This window comes from Lynx rufus, unplaced genomic scaffold (genome assembly GCF_022079265.1).
Source record: "Lynx rufus isolate CCGP_SWC_20201006 ecotype Redwood Valley unplaced genomic scaffold, mLynRuf1.p SCAF_4, whole genome shotgun sequence".
In the NCBI taxonomy this organism is placed as follows: domain Eukaryota; kingdom Metazoa; phylum Chordata; class Mammalia; order Carnivora; family Felidae; genus Lynx; species Lynx rufus.
Genome location: NW_025814856.1, coordinates 162,621,046 through 162,641,191, shown reverse-complemented (window position 1 = coordinate 162,641,191; position 20,146 = coordinate 162,621,046). Strand labels below are relative to the sequence as shown.

Below are 20,146 nucleotides of genomic sequence, written 5' to 3'. Positions count from 1 at the left end.
CTCTCCAGCTCCGTTCAGTGCCTCTCGGTCTGTCTTCCTCGCTTGGAGACCCAGACCCAGCGCCAGGACCCGGGGACGGCGCTGGCTCCTCCCGGCCGCAGGGGGCGCTGTGGGGCCGGGCCGGGCGCGAGTCCCAGCGTGCACCGCGCGGGGGCTGGGCCTAGCGGGGCTGGACGGGGGCGGGAGGCCGCGCGCCGTGGGCGGTGCTGGGGGGGGGGGTGACCCGTGCGCTCGGCGTCTCCAGGGCAGCGGCGAAGGCAGGGGCAGAGGCGGGGGCCGTGAAGGGCCATGGCTGAGCTGGCTCCGGTAAGAGGGGCCTTGGAGGATGCGGGCCCTGTCGAAACTCGTCCCTGTCGCGATCTGGTGTGGGGTCCCGATTCGGGCAGTGAGGCGGCGGGGGACTGTCCGTGCGTGACCCTGGACTGAGCTCGGAGCCCCCGGCGGGTAAAGGGACGGTTTTGGTGCTCAGGTTGTTTCTGCAAGGGAATAGGAAGAGAAGGGGTCACTGGGAGAAATTCAGGGTCTAACCAAGCGTCCCCTCTTGTCACCCGCTCTTTCCGCCGTGTCGGAGTTCTTTGGTTTCTCTTGGGTTCTTGTTCTGTGCTCTGCTGATGGATGTAACCTCAAAGAAGCTCATCTGTATAAACGGATGAAAAAAAAGTTAGGGGAAGGAAGACTGGGAATGAAAGGAACTGGAGACTGCTCCCTCTAGGAAATGACAGAAAATTTGAAACCAGTTGGGGTGGTTGATGGGAAATTTCAACACCGGTTTTAGAGTTTAATGGGCATATCCTGGGCTCAATCCAGGAAACTCTGTTAAATTCAACTAAGTATATAACCTGCCTACTTATGCAAGTTTTGCTTCTACCCTTACTGAGATTTTCATATCTAATAATCTTACTAAGGTAATGCATTTTTTCCCCTTCCGCTTCTCACCTCCTCCCCCATCAGGTATAGGACACAGGGAACCTTTCTGTACTGTACTATCTTTGCAACTTCCTGAGTCTATATTTCAAAATAAAAAGTTTTTAAAAGTCTTGCATACCAATAATTGGTTGTTGCTAAGTAAAGGATCCCCCTTTAGGTGATGCATGTGTTCAAAGGACTGCTGGTCATTAATTCACTATGTGGGTCAAACAGACTTCTGTGACCCCGTTATTACATTGTTCATGGCATCAGCCAGAGAGAATGATAGAATATATATATATCACATATAATTATATATATGTATATGATTTTCTTTTTTTAAATTTTTTAACATTTATTCATTTTTGAGACAGCACGCGTGTGCGCACACACAAGCAGGGGAGGGGCAGAGAAAGAGGGAAACAATCCAAAGCAGGCTCCAGGCTCTGAGCTGTCAGCACAGGGCCCAACGTGGGGCTCAAAGCAACAAACCACGAGATCATGACCTGAGCTGAAGTCCGAGGCTTAACCAACTGAGCCCACCCAGGTGCCCCTATATGATTTTATTTTTAAGTAATCTGTACACCCTTGTGGGGCTCAAAGTTACAACCCCGAAATCACGAGTTGCATGCTCCACCAGCTGAACCAGCCAGGCGCCCAAGAATGAGATTTTAATATAGTTTCTTCTCGTCTCTTAAAGACATGGGCATTGAAAGATGGTAGCCTGAAAGTGAAAATGTATGTATGTACTGTTTGTGATTCCAGGTAACAATGACATTTGATGATGTGGCCTTATATTTTTCGGATCAAGAGTGGGAGATCCTGGAGAAGTGGCAGAAGGAAATGTATCAGCAAGTGATGAAGACCAATTATGAGACTCTTGATTCCCTGGGTAGGATTGGCTTCAAAGAAATCATTTTTGGGGAACCAGCCTAATACTATTAGGCTTTCCACTCTGTATTAGCTATTGAGTATGATTCTGTGGCCAGTTTCCACTTAGAATATCTTCTTAACTTCCTATCATGGATGGCCTGGGAATATTTAACAGGTCATTATTTTATCTAGTGATATCTGCACCCCCCCCAGTCTTATTAATTCAGAATTCTCTTTCACCCCAAACCTCCCTTGTTTGTCCCACAGTTAGAATTACTAAATAACCTCATTGCCTCTCTCTCTCTCTCTTTTTTTTTAAGTGTATCCTTTTTTAAAAACTGATACTTTGGTGCCTACGTATGTTGCCTCAACAAGATGAGTTTTCTCTCCTCGTAAGAACTGGGGGAAAAGTTCCCTGGTAGAGGGAGAAGGGGTGGTGGGATGGGACACGTAGGTATACCCGGAGAAATACTCACGGGGTAGATTTGAAGAGAAAGTTGAGATTATACTTTGCCATTTATCCAACTTGCTTTAACTCATTCTTACATCATTAAAACCATTTCTACCATTACCAATTTAACAGGTGATCTCAATATAGCCTGTAGGATTCTCTCCCTCTTTTGGGGTTTATAATCTCTTCTATCTGAGATAGGGATGACAAGATGAGTCAGTTGTGTGAAATCAGAGGGAAGAAAATTCTAAGCAGAGGAAAGATTAGTGCAGAAGTTTAAGGGTTGGAGTGCATGAGCTCATTGTGTGATGGGAACCACGCTAAGGCTAGTCACACATGCAGAGAAGGCTAGGAGATGAGAACTGTGGTGCCAAGTCTGGAAGGGGCCTCTAGGTCAAGGTACAGAGTTCGATTTAGTTCTGTATACAAAGGGAAGGTGATGAGAGGATTTATACAGGACTAGTAAGACAAAATTTGTTGGAACAATTAATTACTTGGGTTGCCATGGGGAGAATGAATTGTAGCGCACAGCAATGAAAGGAGAGACACCAGCCAAGAACTTCAGCAGTGCAGGTGAGGCTTCATGGCAGCTGAACGAGGTAGGTGGTGATAAAGGTAGAAGTAGACAGGCTCTGAATGTCTTTCGGAGGTAGCGTCCCGGATGTTGCTGGTGGGTTGGATGTTGAGCCTAAAAGTGAAAGAAGAATCAACTCCTAGATTTTTGGCTTGAGTATGTTGAAGCCAATGGCTTTATTCGATGACATCAGGAACGCTTGGGGAAAGGACCTTAAGTGTGAGATATTTATTAGACATTATATGGAAATATTTATAATTGGGTATGCAAGAGTGGAATTCCAAGTGAAGATCAGGGCCGGATTCACAAATTTGGAGTCACTGTATAGATGGTGTTTAAAAAAAATTTGTTTTCATGTTTATTTTTGAGAGAGACCATGACTGGGAGAGGAGCAGAAAGAGAGGGAGACACAGAATCCAAAGCAGGTTTCTGGCTCTGAGCTGTCAGCTCAAAGCCCCACGCAGGGCTCGAACCCACCAGCCGTGAGATCATGACCTGAGCCGAAGTCGGACGCTCAACCGACTTGAGCCACCCAGGTGGCCCAAGATGGTGTTTGAAATCTCAGGGCTAGGTGGAATCATCTAGGGAGAATATGTAGATAGGACAGAGCCCCAGGACACCTCAACATTTGGAGGTCAAGCAGAGCAGTCTCAGTCCAGTAAGGTAGGAGAAACTCGAGCTACGTGCTTATCCAGGGTTGAGTTGGGAGTTATCACAACTAGTGTCCTTGTGCTTGGAAAATCCAGTCTGATTTTCCCACTTTTTAAAACCCGAAGGGCATTATTTACAAATGATTTTCTGGACGGGCATCCAGATATTAGCCCCAGAGATTAGGATTTAGCAGGTCCAGCCTCAGGCCCAGGAGTCCACATTTGTCACAAGCCCTTCAGGTGCTGCCAATGCTTGATCCAAGGTCTCAGCGGTAGGTGACACTACTACAGGGCATCCATTGGATCTTCTAAAATCATTCCTTTACTTTAGAGCTGTCCTTCTTCCCTTCATGCTTATGTCATTAGACACATTACTCTCTCTCTCTTCATCATTGCCATCATTTAACAACTTCCTGGTTCCTTCACTGCACCTCAGTAGTTAGTCTCCTTGAATATGGGGAGTCTAGTCAGAAGCGTTTAGTGATCAGGCTCCCTTCTTGACCTCCTGTGATTTTGCTTTTTATTGCACTCACATTGTTCTCATAATGATCATTTTTTAGGACTTTCTGCCTGGGTCTGTTGGCCTTTTAAAAATCATTGTCCAGGGGCACCTGGGTGGCTCAGTTGGTTAAGGGTCTGACTTCGGCTCAGGTCATGATCTTACAGTTTGTGGGTTCAAGCCCCGCATCGGGCTCTGTGCTGACAGCTCAGAGCCTAGAGCCTGCTTTGGATTCTGCGTCTCCCTCTCTCTCTCTGCCCCTACCCCATTTGGGCTCTGTCTCTCCCTCTCTCTCTCAAGAATAAGTAACCATTAAAATAAAAGTAAAAATCATTGTCCTTAACTTCCCCATTTCCTTTAGTTTTGTGAAACATTGCAGAGAACATTTAAGCTAAGCAGTCTTGGTTAGGCTATATTTTATTGTCATTCATGTAATTTCAAGGGTTTCAATTTTTTTTTTTATCGCTTATTTATTTTTGAGAGAGAGAGAGAGAGAGAGGCAGAGTGCGAGTAGGAGAGGGGCAGAAAGAGAAGGAGACACAGAATATGAAGCAGGCTCCAGGCTCTCAGCTGTCAGCACAGAGCCCGATGCGGGACTCGAACCCACAAACTGTGAGATCATGACCTGAGCCGAAGTCGGACGCTTAACTGACTGAACCACCCAGGCGCCCCGGGTTTCAATTTTTTTTAACTTAACTGTGATGTCCTGTCTTCAGGAACCAAAGTCAACTCTGATAATCATGTTCAGTGAAGAACTCAGATAAATCCAGATTGAGTCTATGTGGACTCTCTTTGCAGGTGGTGTTTTTTCCAAGCCGGATTTGATCACTTGGATGGAACAAGGGAGAACGCTGTTAATCAGAGACCAGGGACCCTTGGAGAAAAGAATGACACTTAGCCCTTCTGCTGATGAGCAGTGCGGCACGCAGAAGACTGGAAAGTTGCTGTATTTTGGTGAGTATGATGGATTTAGGGTCATGACTGATTTCTTTTATCTTTGTGGATAGTCAGCTGGACGTTGTGAATAAGCATTGTTTTGATGGAGAGTGTTCTTTTTTCCCTCAAGTGGGAAGCAAATACAAGAACGTATTACTTTTATAAGGAGGGAAATTGTGTATGTTTTGTTAAAAAAAAAAAATTATGACCCTGGAAAGAAGAATTCCCTGTAAAAGAACAAGTTGAGGACCCATTTGTCAAGTCCTAAGGAACAGCCATCTTCCCCATGACACCACTGTGTCCATTTGAGTATAGAGAAATGGAAAACCGTCCAATTTGGTATAACATACTATTTTTTTATTGTACAGATTTTTAGAACTTGAGTTCTAAAATCCTGTTGAAAGATTCCTTTTTAAAAAAAATTTTTTTTTTAATGTTTATTTTTGAGAGAGACAGAGACAGAATGCAGTGGGGGGAGGGGCAGAGAGAGAGGGAGACACAGAAGCAGGCTTCAGGCTCTGAGCTCTCAGCACAGAGCTCGACGCGGGGCTCGAACTCATGAGCTGTGAGATCATGACCTGAGCCGAAGTTGGACGCTCAAGCAACTGAGCCACCCAGCTGCCCCAGAAGGATTCCTTTTTGAATTCCTTGTATCACAAGAAAAACATTGGAAATACTTTAAATGCTTAAGGGAATATGTTATTTTTTAGACTATGCTAATGTTTTATTAAATGGAGATCTAAGTCCCTGGAAGTCATAGGACTCCCCTTAAGAAGAAGGGATTTGAGCCCAGGGAACGTATGGGCTAGCTCCATCAAAACAAAAAAAGAATTCCCAAAGACTTCATTTCATTGCCAATGTCTATTATTTCATTTATCTAACAAGCATTGAGTCCCTACCATGTTCATAGGACTGTGTTAGTTATTACTCAGGCTGGGGGTGGGAAGGAGACACATACATATACCCATATATATGTTCCGCTGGAGGATTTGGTCTTCGTGCTCACCTGGGATGGCAGTTAAGTTAGTTGATCATATTGAACTGTTGGACTAGTCATCTATATAATGGGACTGTGTACAATTTAATAAAATAGTAAGTGGCAGTGGTAGTAGGAGTTGTATAGGGATTTAGAGGAGAGTGAGTGGAGTAGAGACAGCAGTTTCCCAGGAGGCCTTCTAAAGGAATTAGGATTTAAATAGCAAAGAATGGACGGATTTGGTTAGAGAAGATCAGCAGGGGTTATACATGAGCTGTCTCAAAGGTGGGAACAAGCCCATTGTGTTTAGAAAACGTATAGCTGAATGTGATTCTTGGGAGCGTATGGGAGGTGGAGAAGGGGAAACATGACATGATGTCAGATTAGCTGGGGCCAGAAATCCCAAGGAGGAAGTTTGACTTCATCCTTTAGAAAGGGAGGACCCAGAAAGGTTTTTGAGTACCAAAGCCAACTTTGGTGGCTGTCCCTAAAAACGAATGTTCCTTCGTGCCAGGTGGTACTCACCCAATAATCACAACTGCTCCTCTGCCTGGAATAAATAGTAAGTGATAAGAAATAGAGTTCAAGGAGACAGGTAAGTACGCTTTTGCCATGACCTAGGCGTTAGCTATGGAGTGCTAACTTAGTAAATGACATCATCCTGTTGTTGTTAACAGTGACCACAGAGCATAATCAGAGTTCTCTGGGGGCAGGCCCACCCTTCCTGACAGGTGAGGTTTCCTCCTGTGTTAAGAGAGTTTAAAGCAGAGCCTGGAGCCTGTTTCCGATTCTGTGTCTCCCTCTCTCTCTGCCCCTCCCCCGTTCATGCTCTGTCTCTCTCTGTCCCAAAAATAAATAAACATTGAAAAAAAAAAAAATTAAAAAAAAAAAAAAAAAAAAAAAAAGGAGAGGCCTAGGACCCAGTTCAGCAGGCAGGAGAAAAAGCGGTTCTGAAATATATCAGCTCAGGCCAGCATCTGGAATTGACCGCTCCAGTTTTTGCGGGTGAGAATACGGTGCGAGCTCAGCTCCCCATTTCCTGTCATCATGGTTTTTGCTCTGGGAACAGCAGTGACTATGCGTCTATTAATATCTTTCTTACAATGCAAAGTTCCTTGGAAAAGGGCATTATTTCCATAGCGTTCTTTGTGAAATTTAGTAAACTGTCATTTTGACATTCTTAAGAAAGATACTTTCTTTTTTTTTTTATGTTTATTTCTGAGAGAGGGAGCACAAGTGGGGGAGGGGCAGAGAGAGGGGGACAGAGGATCTGAAGTGGGTTCTGCACTCACAGCAGAGAACCCAATGTGGGACTCGAACTCGTGAACTGTGAGATCATGACCTGGTCTGAAGTTGGACACTTAACTGACTGAGCCACCCAGGTGCCAAGAAAGATATTTTTTATTAGCATTTCTTCCAGAAAGCTTTTCCTGAAATCTGTGGTAGAAGGGGCAAGAATATGACCCAAAGCCTTTATACTTCAGTATCACGTGATTTACTTCACAGATTTAAGGAACTAGAATAGAATGGTCATATTCTCAGACTAGCTCATTTTTATTTTCTTTCAACTTCTGCTTATTCTCTGAGGATAATCCATTGGTTCACAAGATGTATTTGCCTGCAATTTTTTTTCCACACGCAGCCATTTCTTAACACTTGATGGAAGAATTTGCACGTCACAGTTAGATATACTTGGCCTGTGGCAAGCAGATACACAAGGTCATCAAGATCAATGGGATTCCTTTTCCCGTGCTGGTAGTGACGTGAAGACCATTCTTGACGCCATCGTAGCACAGACACGTCATTGGTAAGGGTGGGTCTTCTTTTTTTCTCTCCAGGTGACCAAGGAAATCTTGGGGCAGAAGAGGAGGAATGCCGTTCAAATGGCCTCCAAAAGCAGGGTTCGTGTGCTACCTTCCCAGGGGAGGAAAGAAAGATCTTACCAAATCAAAGAGCCACCTTACGGCACCCAAGTCTCCAAGAAATAGGGATTCCACATGAAAACCTTGACAGCATATCCTCTAATCGGGATAAGAACGATCCATGGCCTACGCGGGTAGGTACCCCAGGTCACTTGGAAATTCCACCGGGGCCAAGATTTTATTCCTGTTTTGTCTGTAGGAAGGTCTTCCAGGTAAAGAGAGACTTGGTAAAGCACAAAAGAAACCACGCCAAGAGCCAGCTCTGTAAATATCCACAGCACAAAAATGAATCCAGAGGGAGCTCTGAACTCCGGTGGAACCGGCCGGTCCTGTGTAAGAAGAAGCGTTTCCAGTGTGGCAAGTGCGAGAAGAGCTACTATCTGAAGTGCAGCCTGATCATTCACCAGGTTGTTCACATGGGCCAGCGCCCCCTCCCATGCCCCCAGTGTGACCAGACCTTCCAGTTTAGAGCCACTCTGAAGAAGCATCTGGGTTTGCACAAAAGGGAGAGACCATTTTCCTGTGAGCGGTGCGGCAAGGGTTTCGTCTCGCGGTGCAAGCTCACGGAGCACGTCAGGGTGCACACTGGGGAGAAGCCTTTCCGGTGTCCAGAGTGTGACAGAAGCTTCCGCCTGCGGAGAAGTTTGAAGGCCCACGTTTGCCGACACAATGGGAAGAAGCCTTTCCGTTGCCCGGAGTGTGGCAGAAGCTTTTCCCGAAAGGCTGCCGTGAAGGCCCACCAGAGGATCCACGGTGGAGAGAAGCCGTTTTCTTGCGACGAATGTGGTCGGAAGTTCACGCACAAGACGAAACTCACTGAACATATCAGAGTTCATACGGGAGAGAAGCCCTTCCAGTGTCCCGAGTGTGAGAAGAGCTTCCGCCTGAAGAGAAGCCTCAAAGCCCATCTATTTCAGCACAGTGGGAAGAAGCCCTTCCAGTGTCCCGAGTGTGACAGGAGCTTCTCTTGGAAGAACGCCATGAAGGCCCACCAGCGTCTACACAGCGAGGAGAAGCCGTTCTCCTGCGGGGAGTGTGGCAAGAGGTTTACCCGGCCCTCGAAGCTCGCTCGCCATAGCAGAGTCCACAACAGGCAGAGGGAATTCTCCTGCGATGAGTGCAAAAAGACGTTCCCTCGGCAGTCGAGGCTCACGGAGCACCTCAAGGTCCACGCCAAAGAAAAGCCGTTCTCCTGTCCCGAGTGCAGCCGGAGCTTCAGCCGACACTCGCACCTCGCCGAGCACAGGAGGCTTCACGGTGGGGAGGAGCCCTTCCGGTGTCCTGAGTGTGACAAGAGCTTCTTCTGGAAGGCCTCCCTGAAGTTCCACCAGCGGCTACACAGGGGCGAGAAGCCGTTTGCGTGCAGCGAGTGCGGGAAGACCTACACCCAGCAGTCTCAGCTCACCGAACATCAGAGACTCCACAGCGGAGAGAAACCCTTCCGGTGTCCTGAGTGCAATAAAAGCTTCCGTCTCAAAGGGAATTTGAAAAGCCACCTGCTCCAGCACAGTGACAAAAAGCCGTTCTCCTGCGTTAAGTGCGGCAAAAGTTTCACTCAGCGGTACAGGCTCACTGAACACATTCGAGTCCATAGTGGTGAGAAGCCCTTCCGGTGTCCCGAGTGTGACAAGAGCTACTGCATACGGGGAAGCCTGAAGGTCCACTTGCACACGCATAGTGGAGAGAAGCCCTTCGGGTGTCCGGAATGTGGCAAAGGCTTCCTCCAGAAGAGAAGTCTGAAGACCCACCTGCACCATCACAGAGGGGAGAGGCCTTTTTCTTGTGACGAGTGTGGAAGGAGCTTTACGTACATGGGAGCACTCAACACCCATATGGCCGTACATGCCAGGGCAAAGCCCCTCAGTGTCTAGGCCAAGCCACGCAGAAAGGCAGCAGTGACAGCTCTTAGGTGGCGTTAGCAGCTCTGTCGGATCCACGGTAGAAGGGGGATAAGGGATTCACGGGACACCCGCCTCACATACGCTGGCCAGATGCACAGCAGGCAGGGCGTGACAGCTCCTTGACAAAGGTCCCCAATTATCCAGGCACAAGAGGCGTCTCCCCTCTGTGATTCCTGTGGACCAGGCCTGCCGGTTCTGGAAGAAACACTCGACTCTGCCGCCATTCCGGCAGTTTTTAGCAGCGTCATCCAAGAGCACGGTAATACCTTTATTAAATTCTGAAACCTTGGGGCACCTGGGTGGCTCGGCTGAGTGGTTGATTTCAGCTCAAGTCATGATCCCGGGGTCGTGGCATCGAGCCCCGCGTCGGGCTCTGCGCCGAGCTTAAAGCCTGCTTAAGATTCCCTCTCTCTTTCCCTCTGCCCCTCTCCCCCACTCGCGCGCGCTGTCTCTGAAATAACAATAAAAGAAATTCCGAAACCACAGCTCGATTGAAGAAATGTTACAGACTGAAATGTTTCCCCTCAGACGCCTCAGTCTGCTTTCTATTATCAGGCCTCCTTATTTAAATTTGTACTGAGACTTTCAGTTTTTTCTCATATAGTGAATTTTGATTTCTCTCACATGGTGAGAGCATCTGTGTCGCAGGGGAATTTCTCTATATTACCAAAAATAAGTGTTGTCTACCATCTCCTTTGTTAACGATGGTGCACATAAATTTTTGTTTCCCTCTGGTTTAATTTAAATCACCGAAAAATCCACCATTGTCGGTAACAAGCAATGATGTAACTAACCCCTCTGCATTTTCAGTAGTATACATCAATTCTCCACGAGACATACTTGCCTTAATATTGGGGCTTTTGGGTAAATACCAAAGGAAAAAATATTGCCAGTCCAAGACATCACTCCATTTTTTGTTCTGTGGCCCAATCGATCATTCTAAGGTGATTTTCCAGCCTGTTCTAGCGAACCTTCATCTGTCTCATGGACTGTGTCTTTTAACATCATTCCTACAAAAATGTACGGCTGTGCTTCCTTAGGGAATCTTTGGGGCCTATGGAAAATTCCCACTGCTGTAGTACCCGGTGGTTGCTGATCACCTGAATCAGAATCAGCTGGAATCAAGGACACCCTACAAGTCACAGTGTGTCTATGAGAACCAACGTCTGGTTGGTACACTCCTGTAGGTGCAAGCCTCTTGGCGAGTCAGTGGTGTCTTTGTGCAAAGAAAAATGCGCTTCCTCTAACCTGTGCCAGGGCGCGTGTGGGCTGGATGTCAGCCTCGGCGGCCTCTTCACCAGCACACCTCAGGACAACGCCGTGCCTTCGCCTGGGATACGTGTGGAAACGCAGGCCCCAGGGACCCTTCCCACACCTACTGAGTGACAGTCTGTTCAAGTGAACTTGTTGGAAAAGCTCCAGAACATTTGTTCTAGTGAGTGGAGAGACTGGAGGAAGGAAAACTCTTTGAAAGCATTCTAGTCATCCTGCCGTGAAATTCAGGTTAGACCTTTTCCTTTAAGCCTTTCTCTCCTCCATTTTGTAATCAAGCTCGTTGGGATAAAAGTTTCTTACGTTATGTGTGTGTTAGGTCAGGCTGCCATAACAAAACACCACAGACTGGGGGGCTTAAGGCACAGAAATTTGTTTTCTTACAGATCTAAAGGCTAGAAGTCCAAGACCAAGGGGCCAGCAGGATTGGTGTCTGGTGAGAGCTGGCTTCCTGTGTCCTTATGTTGTTTTTTTCCTCTGTGCACAGGGTGGGAGTGGGGGATTGCCAGTGTTTCTTCTTTTTGTTAGAAGGATACCAGCCCTATTGAATTAGGGCCCCAATCCTATGGCCTCATTTAACCTTAACTAGTAGACCTGAGCAAAGCGAATAAGGAGGCGCGGAGATTAAGAATGCTGTGTGTTCCTAAATGGAAAGAAATACCAAGAATGGGGAGGAAGTACTTCCTCCTCTGCTGCTGCCACCACCACCACCACCAGCCACTGCTAGCTGTGCGTGTTTGTCATCGGTTCCTCTCCTGAGCCACCACTTGTGCAGTAATGTCTTATCTCCTAGGTGCTGATGACTTTCAAATCTGTACATCCGTCTCCCTAGTTCACCTTCCCCCTGAGTATTTCTGATTTCCACAGGCATCTCAAACACAAAATGCCCAAGATAAGACTTTGCATCCAGGGGCGCCTAGGTGGCTCAGTCGGTTAAGCATCCGTCATCGGGTCAGGTCGTGATCTCATGGTTTGCGAGTTCGAGCCCCACCTTGGGCTCTGTGCTGACAGCGTGGAACCTGGAGCCTGCTTTGGATTCTGTATCTCCCTCCCTCTCTGCCCCTCACTCACATTCTCTCTCTCTCAAAAAATAAGTAAACATTTAAAAAATTAAAAAAAAAAAAGACTGTATCCATATCAACCCTCACTCTGCACTCTTCCTTACATTCTTGTATTTCCCACCTCTAAAATTATACTAACTAATCCCAAAGCTGTAAATCTGATAATGATCCTAGGTTTTCCTCCACCCAATCTGTCTCCTAAATTCCTCCCAAACAAATGCCCTTCTTTATCTCTACCATCACCACTGACTGAAGCCAACTTTTAAAAACATTATTGTTTAAGTTTGTTTACTTCTTTTAGAGAGAACACAAGCGGGGGAAGAACAGAGAGGGAGAGAGAGAGAATCCCACGCAGGCTCCATGCTGTCAGCAGAGAGCCTGATGTGGGGCTCGAACTCACAAACCACGAGATCATGACCTGAGCTGAAATCAAGAGTCTGATGCTTAACGGACTGAGCCACCCAGCTGCCTCCTCCCAAAGCCAACTTTAAAAAAAATTTAGTGTTTTTATGGGCAGATTTTCCTGCTTTCTCCTGCAGTGCATTCATTACCCTTATAACAGGTTGATTTCCCTAATATCCAACTCTAATGTTATTCTCAAAAAATATTTTTTATAAGCTTCCAATTTTATTACAAACGTAAACTCCCTAACGTGACCTCAGAAAGAAACCTTTGAGCTGACCCAGACCTGCCTTTTCAGCTTAATCTTGTTACCTATTCACAATATGAACCTCACTCTCACCAAACGACTCTGGTCTTTCCCAAGTGCATCATATCCTCATGACCACTCCCTCATCTTCCCGACTCCTGCACATTCCACCTTCAGTTTCCACACCAGCAGCATTTTAGGTATGTGCACAATGCCACGGCACCCTTTCTCTAATAGCACTCTTAGTGTTCAACTGTAACCTGCCTGCTTCCCTCAGAGACTGCACTCCGGCCAGGGCAGGGGTTTAGTCTTGTTTTTGCATTTTCCCACCCAGATCAAGCCACTCTCTGGCTTAATGCCTGGATCTGTGATGTACCCACTAACAGGGCGGGGTGGGGGAGCACTGAACTACATAGGACTTGATTATGGACCTGAGGGCCCCAGGGAATTGGGCAGATGCAGTCGCAGGACAGCTAAACAAGAACAGTTGGAGGTGCATACATTCTCACACAGACACAAACCCTACCCCTCCCCATGCACGATGATCCTGCAATCCGTAATTCCAAAACCCATAAAGACATGTAAGTTTAAGTGAGCCAACAAAACAAAATCAGAAGATGAATTCACTCCGTATACATTTAAATAGAGATACCTGGAAGATACCTTAAAACCAGTGCGCTTGATTCACCAAAATATAAACGAATTATAACATTTTAAAATACTAGGAAATAAAAAATAAGCAGAAGTGATAAACAGGTGGATATGAAAAAAGACCTTGGAAATGAGAAAGTGAAGTTACTGATTGAACGAAAATCTCGAATAGAATAAATAAGCTTTAGGAATTTACCCAGAATGAAGTAGATAGGTAAATACAAATAATAAAAGTATGAAAGCAGTGAAGATCCATAGAGAATCGATTGAGAGCTTCTGATATATACCTAACAATTCCAGAAGGAAAAAATAAAGGGAGTGGCTGAGAAGCAATACCTGAAAATGGCTGAGAGGTTTCCAAAATCTTCAAATGAAAAGTGCACTACCAGGCACTTGGGTGGCTCAGTCTGTTGAGCATCTGACTTCAGCTCAGGTCATGATCTCGGGGTTCATGAGTTCCAGCCTTACATTGGGCTCGCTCCTGTCAGCACAGAGCCTCCTCTGTCCCCCTCTCTCTACCCCTCCCCAGCTTGTGCTCTCAAAAATAAACATTTAATGGGGTGGCTGGGTGGCTCAGTCGGGTGAGCATCCGACTTCGGCTCAGGTCATGATCTCGCGGTTTGTGGGTTCAAATCCCATGTCAGGCTCGGTGCTGACAGCTCAGAGCCTGGAACCTGCTTTGGATTCTGTGTCTCCCTCTCTCTGCCCCTCCCCCATTCGCACTCTGTCTCTCTCAAAAATAAATATGGGGCGTCTGGGTGGCTCAGTCGGTAAGCGTCCGACTTCAGCTCAGGTCATGATCTCACGGTTCACGAGTTCGAGCCCCGCATCGGGCTCTGCGCTGACAGCTCAGAGCCTGGAGCCTGCTTCAGATTCTGTGTCTCCCTCTCTCTCTCTGCTCCTCCCCCACTCACACTCTGTCTCTCTCTCAAAAATAAATAAGCATTAAAAAAATTAAATAAATAGACATTTAAAAAAAAAGGAAAAGTGCACTTCCATTACATGAGAGGATGGTAAAAATCCACACCTAGCAATGATGGTAAAACTAGCATCAAGAATAAGGAGAAAAACATAAGGGCATGGAGAATTTGGGGGGATTATGGGTCTATTTATTATCTTGATTTTGAGGATGGTTTCACCATCTTCTACATATGTCAAAACTTACCAAATTGTAAGGTTTAAATATATACAGTTTATAGTGTGTCAATTGTACCTCAATAAAACGGTTAAAAAATCAACAGCAATCACTAAGATGTTATATATAATTTCTAAAACAGCTGAAGAAAAAAGGAATATAGTAAAGTACCAATTCAGGGGCGCCTGGGTTCCTCAGTCAGTTGAGCCTCCTAACTTTGGCTTAGGTCACGATCTCGCGGTTTGTGTGTTTGAGCCCCGCATCAGGCTCACTGCTGTCAGCGCGGAGCCTGCTTCAGATCCTCTGTCCCTCCCCCGCTTGTGCTCTCTCTCAAAAATAAATAAAACATTAAAAGAAAGAAAGAAAAAAAGAAAAAGTACCAATCCATCTGAAGGCAGAAAAAGAAAATGATGAAAATAATAAAATAGTGAATTAAGTACACAATCAGAAGACTGTCAGATATTTTAAAAGTTCATACTATACAAAGTTTACAAGAGACAGGACTACAAACACTAAACAATGAAAATAAAGTCATGGAAAAAGATTTGTCAAATGAAGCCTATGAAATAAACTATACAGGAGAACAAGTTAGAATTTATAGCAAAATCCATAAAAAGAATCAACTAAGAAGAGTTAAGAATCACGAACTTGTAAACACCTAACAATGTAGGCTTGTGCTATGAAAAGCAAAAGTTACCCAAATGACCAAAATAAATATACCATATTTTAGTTGAGTAGTTAGCACACCTTTCGTAAATGTATTCATCTAGCAGACAATAATAAGCATTAATAATTTGATGTGAACAGCAAAAAATTTATGTTTTACCCAACAGAAAACCCTGTATGAGAAATAACCTCAGTTTTTTGTTTTTTTTTTTAACAACGTTTATTTCTTTTTTTTTTTTTTCGTTTATTTCTTTTTGAGACAGAGAGACAGAGTGTGAGTTGGGGAAGGGGCAGAGAGAGAGGGAGACACAGAAGCCAAAGCAGGCTCCAGGCTCTGAGCTGTCAGCACAAAGCCTGACATGGGGCTCGAACTCACGAATCGCGAGATCGTGACCTGAGCCGAAGTCGGACGCTTAACCGACTGAGCCAGCCAGGCACCCCAGAAATAACATCAGTTTTAAACAGAGAGCATTTACAAACATTAACTATGTAATAGGGCACAATGAAGTCTCCACATATTTTTTAAAGTTCATTTCATTGTGATCCAACTTCTACCATGAAATATTAACTTAGAAATAAAAAAGAAGGGGCGCCTGGGTGGCGCAGTCGGTTAAGCGTCCGACTTCAGCCAGGTCACGATCTCGCGGTCCGTGAGTTTGAGCCCCGCGTCGGGCTCTGGGCTGATGGCTCGGAGCCTGGAGCCTGTTTCCGATTCTGTGTCTCCCTCTCTCTCTGCCCTTCCCCCGTTCATGCTCTGTCTCTCTCTGTCCCAAAAATAAATAAAAACGTTGAAAAAAAAATTAAAAAAAAATAAATAAAAAATAAATAAAAAAAGAAATAAAAAAGAAAACTTTAAACAACAAACAATGGAAACTTTAAAAATACACTAAAGAACTCTGGTTAAAGAGGAAATCACAATGCAATATTAGAACTAAACATTCTAGGTTCTATATACCAAATTTGTGAGATGAAGTTTAGACATGAATCGTGTGTGTGTGTGTGTGTGTACATAAATATTTTTTAAAATTTTGTGAAAGAATTAGTTGCATAGTCAAAAAGCTAGGAGTTCTCAATGAACTCTACCTCTGGAGATAGCCAGCTAATCCCTTGTCTGATGCTCCCACAGCACTTTGTACTTTGCTAATAGTATTGGATATTATTTTCACATTGTTCTTTACAAGCCTGTGTCCCTCCCCTGGAGATGGCAAATACTCTGATGGCTTGATTCATTTATTTAAATGTTCCTTATAGTGTTAAAGATATTCAGAAGGTGAAAAGAATGTTCACCTGTGAGCACTTGGCTCCTCTTGAATAAGTCATTTGCAGTACAGACCTGTGACTTAAAATGGGATTGCAACCTGATAAAACCATTGCATGCTGAAAATACTGTTTAAAACACCTAACCTAATGAGCATCATAGCTTAGCCCAGCCTACCTTGCATGTGCTAAAAGCACTTACATTAGCCTACAGTTGGGCAAAATCCCTGAATACAAAGTTTATTTTATAATGAAGTGTTGCATAGCTCGTGTAATGTATGAATACTGTAGTGAAAGTGACAAACAACAGGTGTGTGGGTGATGGTTGTAAGCACATCAGTTTTGTGCCCCTTGTGACGGTGTGGCTGACTGCAAGCTGCATCTACCCAGCATCATGAGAGAGGATCCTCCAACAAATCGCAAGCCTAGGAAAAGATCAAAATGGAAAGCGTAGTTTCTATGGAATGCGTATTGCTTTCGTACCATTGTAAAACTGAGAAATCGTAAGTGGTACCATCACAAATCGGGGACCATCTATACTGATGGAGCACCTGTGTAACCTTGGTTTCCATCCTCTCCTGCCCACCCCTTCCCCATCCCAGCTCCCAGCGATGGCTACTATCCCAAACTGGGTATTTATTCCTGTACATGTCAGCATACTTTGCCTACATACGTGTTACTTCTAAATAATATATAGTACTGTTTGATATGTCCTAAAGTTTCTGTAAGGGCTACCATATTGTACGTAACCTACAACGTGCCTTTTCAGTCATCCTTATGTTAATGTCATTCACTATGCTCTTTTCAGCTGTAGCTCAATAGTTTTTGCTGCTACTTTTCAGGGTATGGGGGAAAAAACCCACAAGAGATCCATCCTCTGGGTGATAGACACTTAAATTGTTCTCCTGTTTTTGCTCTTAAAACAATGCTGCTATGGAGATTCTTGAATGTAACTCCTATGTAAATGTGCAAAAACAGTGCCAAGGTTAAGACTTGCTGGATGTAGGATGGGCGCATCTTCAAAAGCAGATACTGCCATTTTCCTGACTAACAGTAAGAGAGAACACCTTTGTGTATTTTGTGCCTATTCATGTTTCCCCCTTTCCTGAATTCACTATTCATAATTTTGCACATTATCCTCCTGAGTAGTCTTTTGATTTTTAGAAGTTATTTATATTCTCTAGATGTTGTTCCTTACTGCAAATATCTTTCCCCAGTCTGACTTAGTTTTGGTTAGGCTATTGTGGTTTTTGATGGGGAAAAAAAGTTTTATTTTTTATTTTTTTCTTGAAAAAAAAGTTTTATTTTTTTTTTTCAACGTTTATTTATTTTTGGGACAGAGAGAGACAGAGCATGAACCGGGGAGGGGCAGAGAGAGAGGGAGACACAGAATCGGAAACAGGCTCCAGGCTCTGAGCCATCAGCCTAGAGCCTGATGTGGGGCTCGAGCTCACGGACCGTGAGATCGTGACCTGGCTGAAGTCGGACGCTTAACCGACTGCGCCACCCAGGCGCCCCAAACAAAAAGTTTTAAATCTTAATCTAATTTCATGTATTTGTCTGTCCTTTGCACTTTGTACTTTTTGTGTTTTAAGATTATACGCATGGAAATATTCAAGGAGCATTATTTATGGTCACATTTTTTTTTAATGGCCCCTGAATATTTTACACTACCCTACCTACTATGTACTGGTATTCTCCAAAAATTCATATGTTGGAAGTCCTAACCCCCAGTATGTCAAAACAGGACTTTATTTATGTATGTATGTATGTATGTATGTATGTTATATAAATATGTATATAAATATTTATTTATTTGAGATGGCGGGGGAGGGGCACAGAGAAAGGGACACACAGAATCCAAAGCAGGCTCCAGCCTCTGAGCTGTCAGCACAGAACCCAACAACCCGATGCAGGGCTTGAACTCGAGAACCATGAGATCATGACCTGAGCCGCAGTCAGATCCTTAAGGGACTGAACCACCCAGGTGCCCAGAACAGTATTATATTTAGACACAGGGCCTTGAAAGAGGTAAGTAAGGTAAAATGAGGTCATTATGGGTGGGCCCTAGTCCAATAAGATTGGTATCCTGATAAGAAGAGATTGGGATACAGAACACCCAGAGAGAGGAACATTCTTGGGAGGACACAGGAAGAAGGCATCCATCTGCAAACCAAGGAGAGTCTTCAGAGGAAACCAACTCCGCTGATACCTTAATATCAGACTTTGGGCTTCCAGAACTGTGAGAGAGTTAATTTCTGTCTTTAACGTGCCCAGTCCGTGCAGATTAATGCATTGCCTTGCATTACATCCATTTAAGAGTAGAACTGTAAGATTATGAGAAACATGGAAAACTGATGTGGTAAATGAAAAACAAAAGAAACAAAGTGACGCATGTCTCAGAACCATATAATAAGTACATGTCTGCGGGCAGAGACTGGAAGTTTATGTGAAAATCTTGGGGCACCCGGGTGGCTCGGTTGGTTGAGTGTCCGATTTCAGCTCAAGTTATGATCTCCCGGTTGGTGAGTCTGAGCCCCACACTGGGCTTGCTGCAGTCAGCACAGAGCCCGTTCCGGATCCTCAGTCCCCCTCTCTCTCTGCCCCTCCCCCGCTCACTCCATCTCTCTCAAAAATAAAAACATTTTAAAAAATAGACCATTTACATTGGAGTGCCAGAATTATAAACAAATTTTACACTTCTTTATTTATTCATTTTGCAAAACTGATTTTATTAAAGCATGGGGACAGGCCCCATGGAGTGACTGATAATACACTTGGGAGTTGGGGGAGGTAAAAGCTAGAGGAAGTTTCCCAAAGGATTTTCATATGCTAAAGACACTGGATCCTGGAGGCCTAGCTATTATCAAGCTAAGGCGGTTTTCCCCTCTGGCAAAGCATTTACATTAAGACAGTAGGGAGTTCCTGCAGGAAAGTTATATACTCTGCTGGCCTCAAGTATTTGTCAATGGGCTGCAGGCCATAAGGAAATTCAATGTTATCTGCTATCTCCTTCTGCCTTTGTTTCCCACATCACTCTGATAGTTAATCAGAACTTTCCTCAAAGTCCTTCATTGTCGTTTGAAGAGCAATTTGAGGTTTCCACAGGTTCACAGGAATAAGAAGCCGTGTCAGCTGACATACCAGACTCCTGGTAAGGCTGCTGGAAACTCTAAGCAAGGTACCAGGCTGATGAGGGAGCGTGGGGCAAGCTGAAGGCAAAGTACAGGCTAACAGCACCCCCCCCCCAGGTGGAATATGTGTGATATTCCTCGGACACTCCTGCCTACCCAAGAACAAAGGAAAGAGGTTTACGTGCTTGCCATGCTTAATGTGGGAAACTAAGGCAAATGAAAAATTAAATTCCCTTACTGCCTTACAGCCCATAGGTAAGTCCCTGAAACAGGCAGTGACCTCCCAGTAAGGAGCTCAGCTGCCTAGATGATGACACTTTGCTTACAGGCAAAAGAGAATCTTAGCGTAACATTACCTCAACCTTGAGGATCCTGTAATTCTACTTCATTTCAACCGCCCCGAGATATATACTGGCAATCTTACTCCAAGCTTATGCCCCTCACCCCCCATATACATCTGAAGGGTCTCATGACTGAGGTTTTCTTAAATGGTAATAAATGTTTCCCTAGCAACAGGTAGTCCCTCAAGGTCCTGGAAACCTTGCTTCCAAAATACCTTCGAGACTTACTCTACCCCTAACTCCCTCCCAACCTGAGGGTATATAATGAGTTACCTGTCAGGAACCCAGTGCA

General features: G+C 44.9%; 1 protein-coding gene across 1 annotated transcript; it reads left to right on the top strand.

Annotated features, from left to right (window-relative positions):
• The first annotated feature begins 227 nt into the window (after window positions 1-227).
• On the top strand, window positions 228-10,035 carry ZNF425 (zinc finger protein 425). The gene is made up of 4 exons (XM_047097281.1): window positions 228-306; window positions 1,672-1,798; window positions 4,752-4,907; window positions 7,704-10,035. Exons 1-4 carry the CDS (start codon window positions 289-291, stop codon window positions 9,656-9,658), a joined length of 2,256 nt encoding a protein of 751 aa, XP_046953237.1. The 5' UTR covers window positions 228-288; the 3' UTR covers window positions 9,659-10,035.
• The last annotated feature ends 10,111 nt before the right edge of the window (window positions 10,036-20,146 follow it).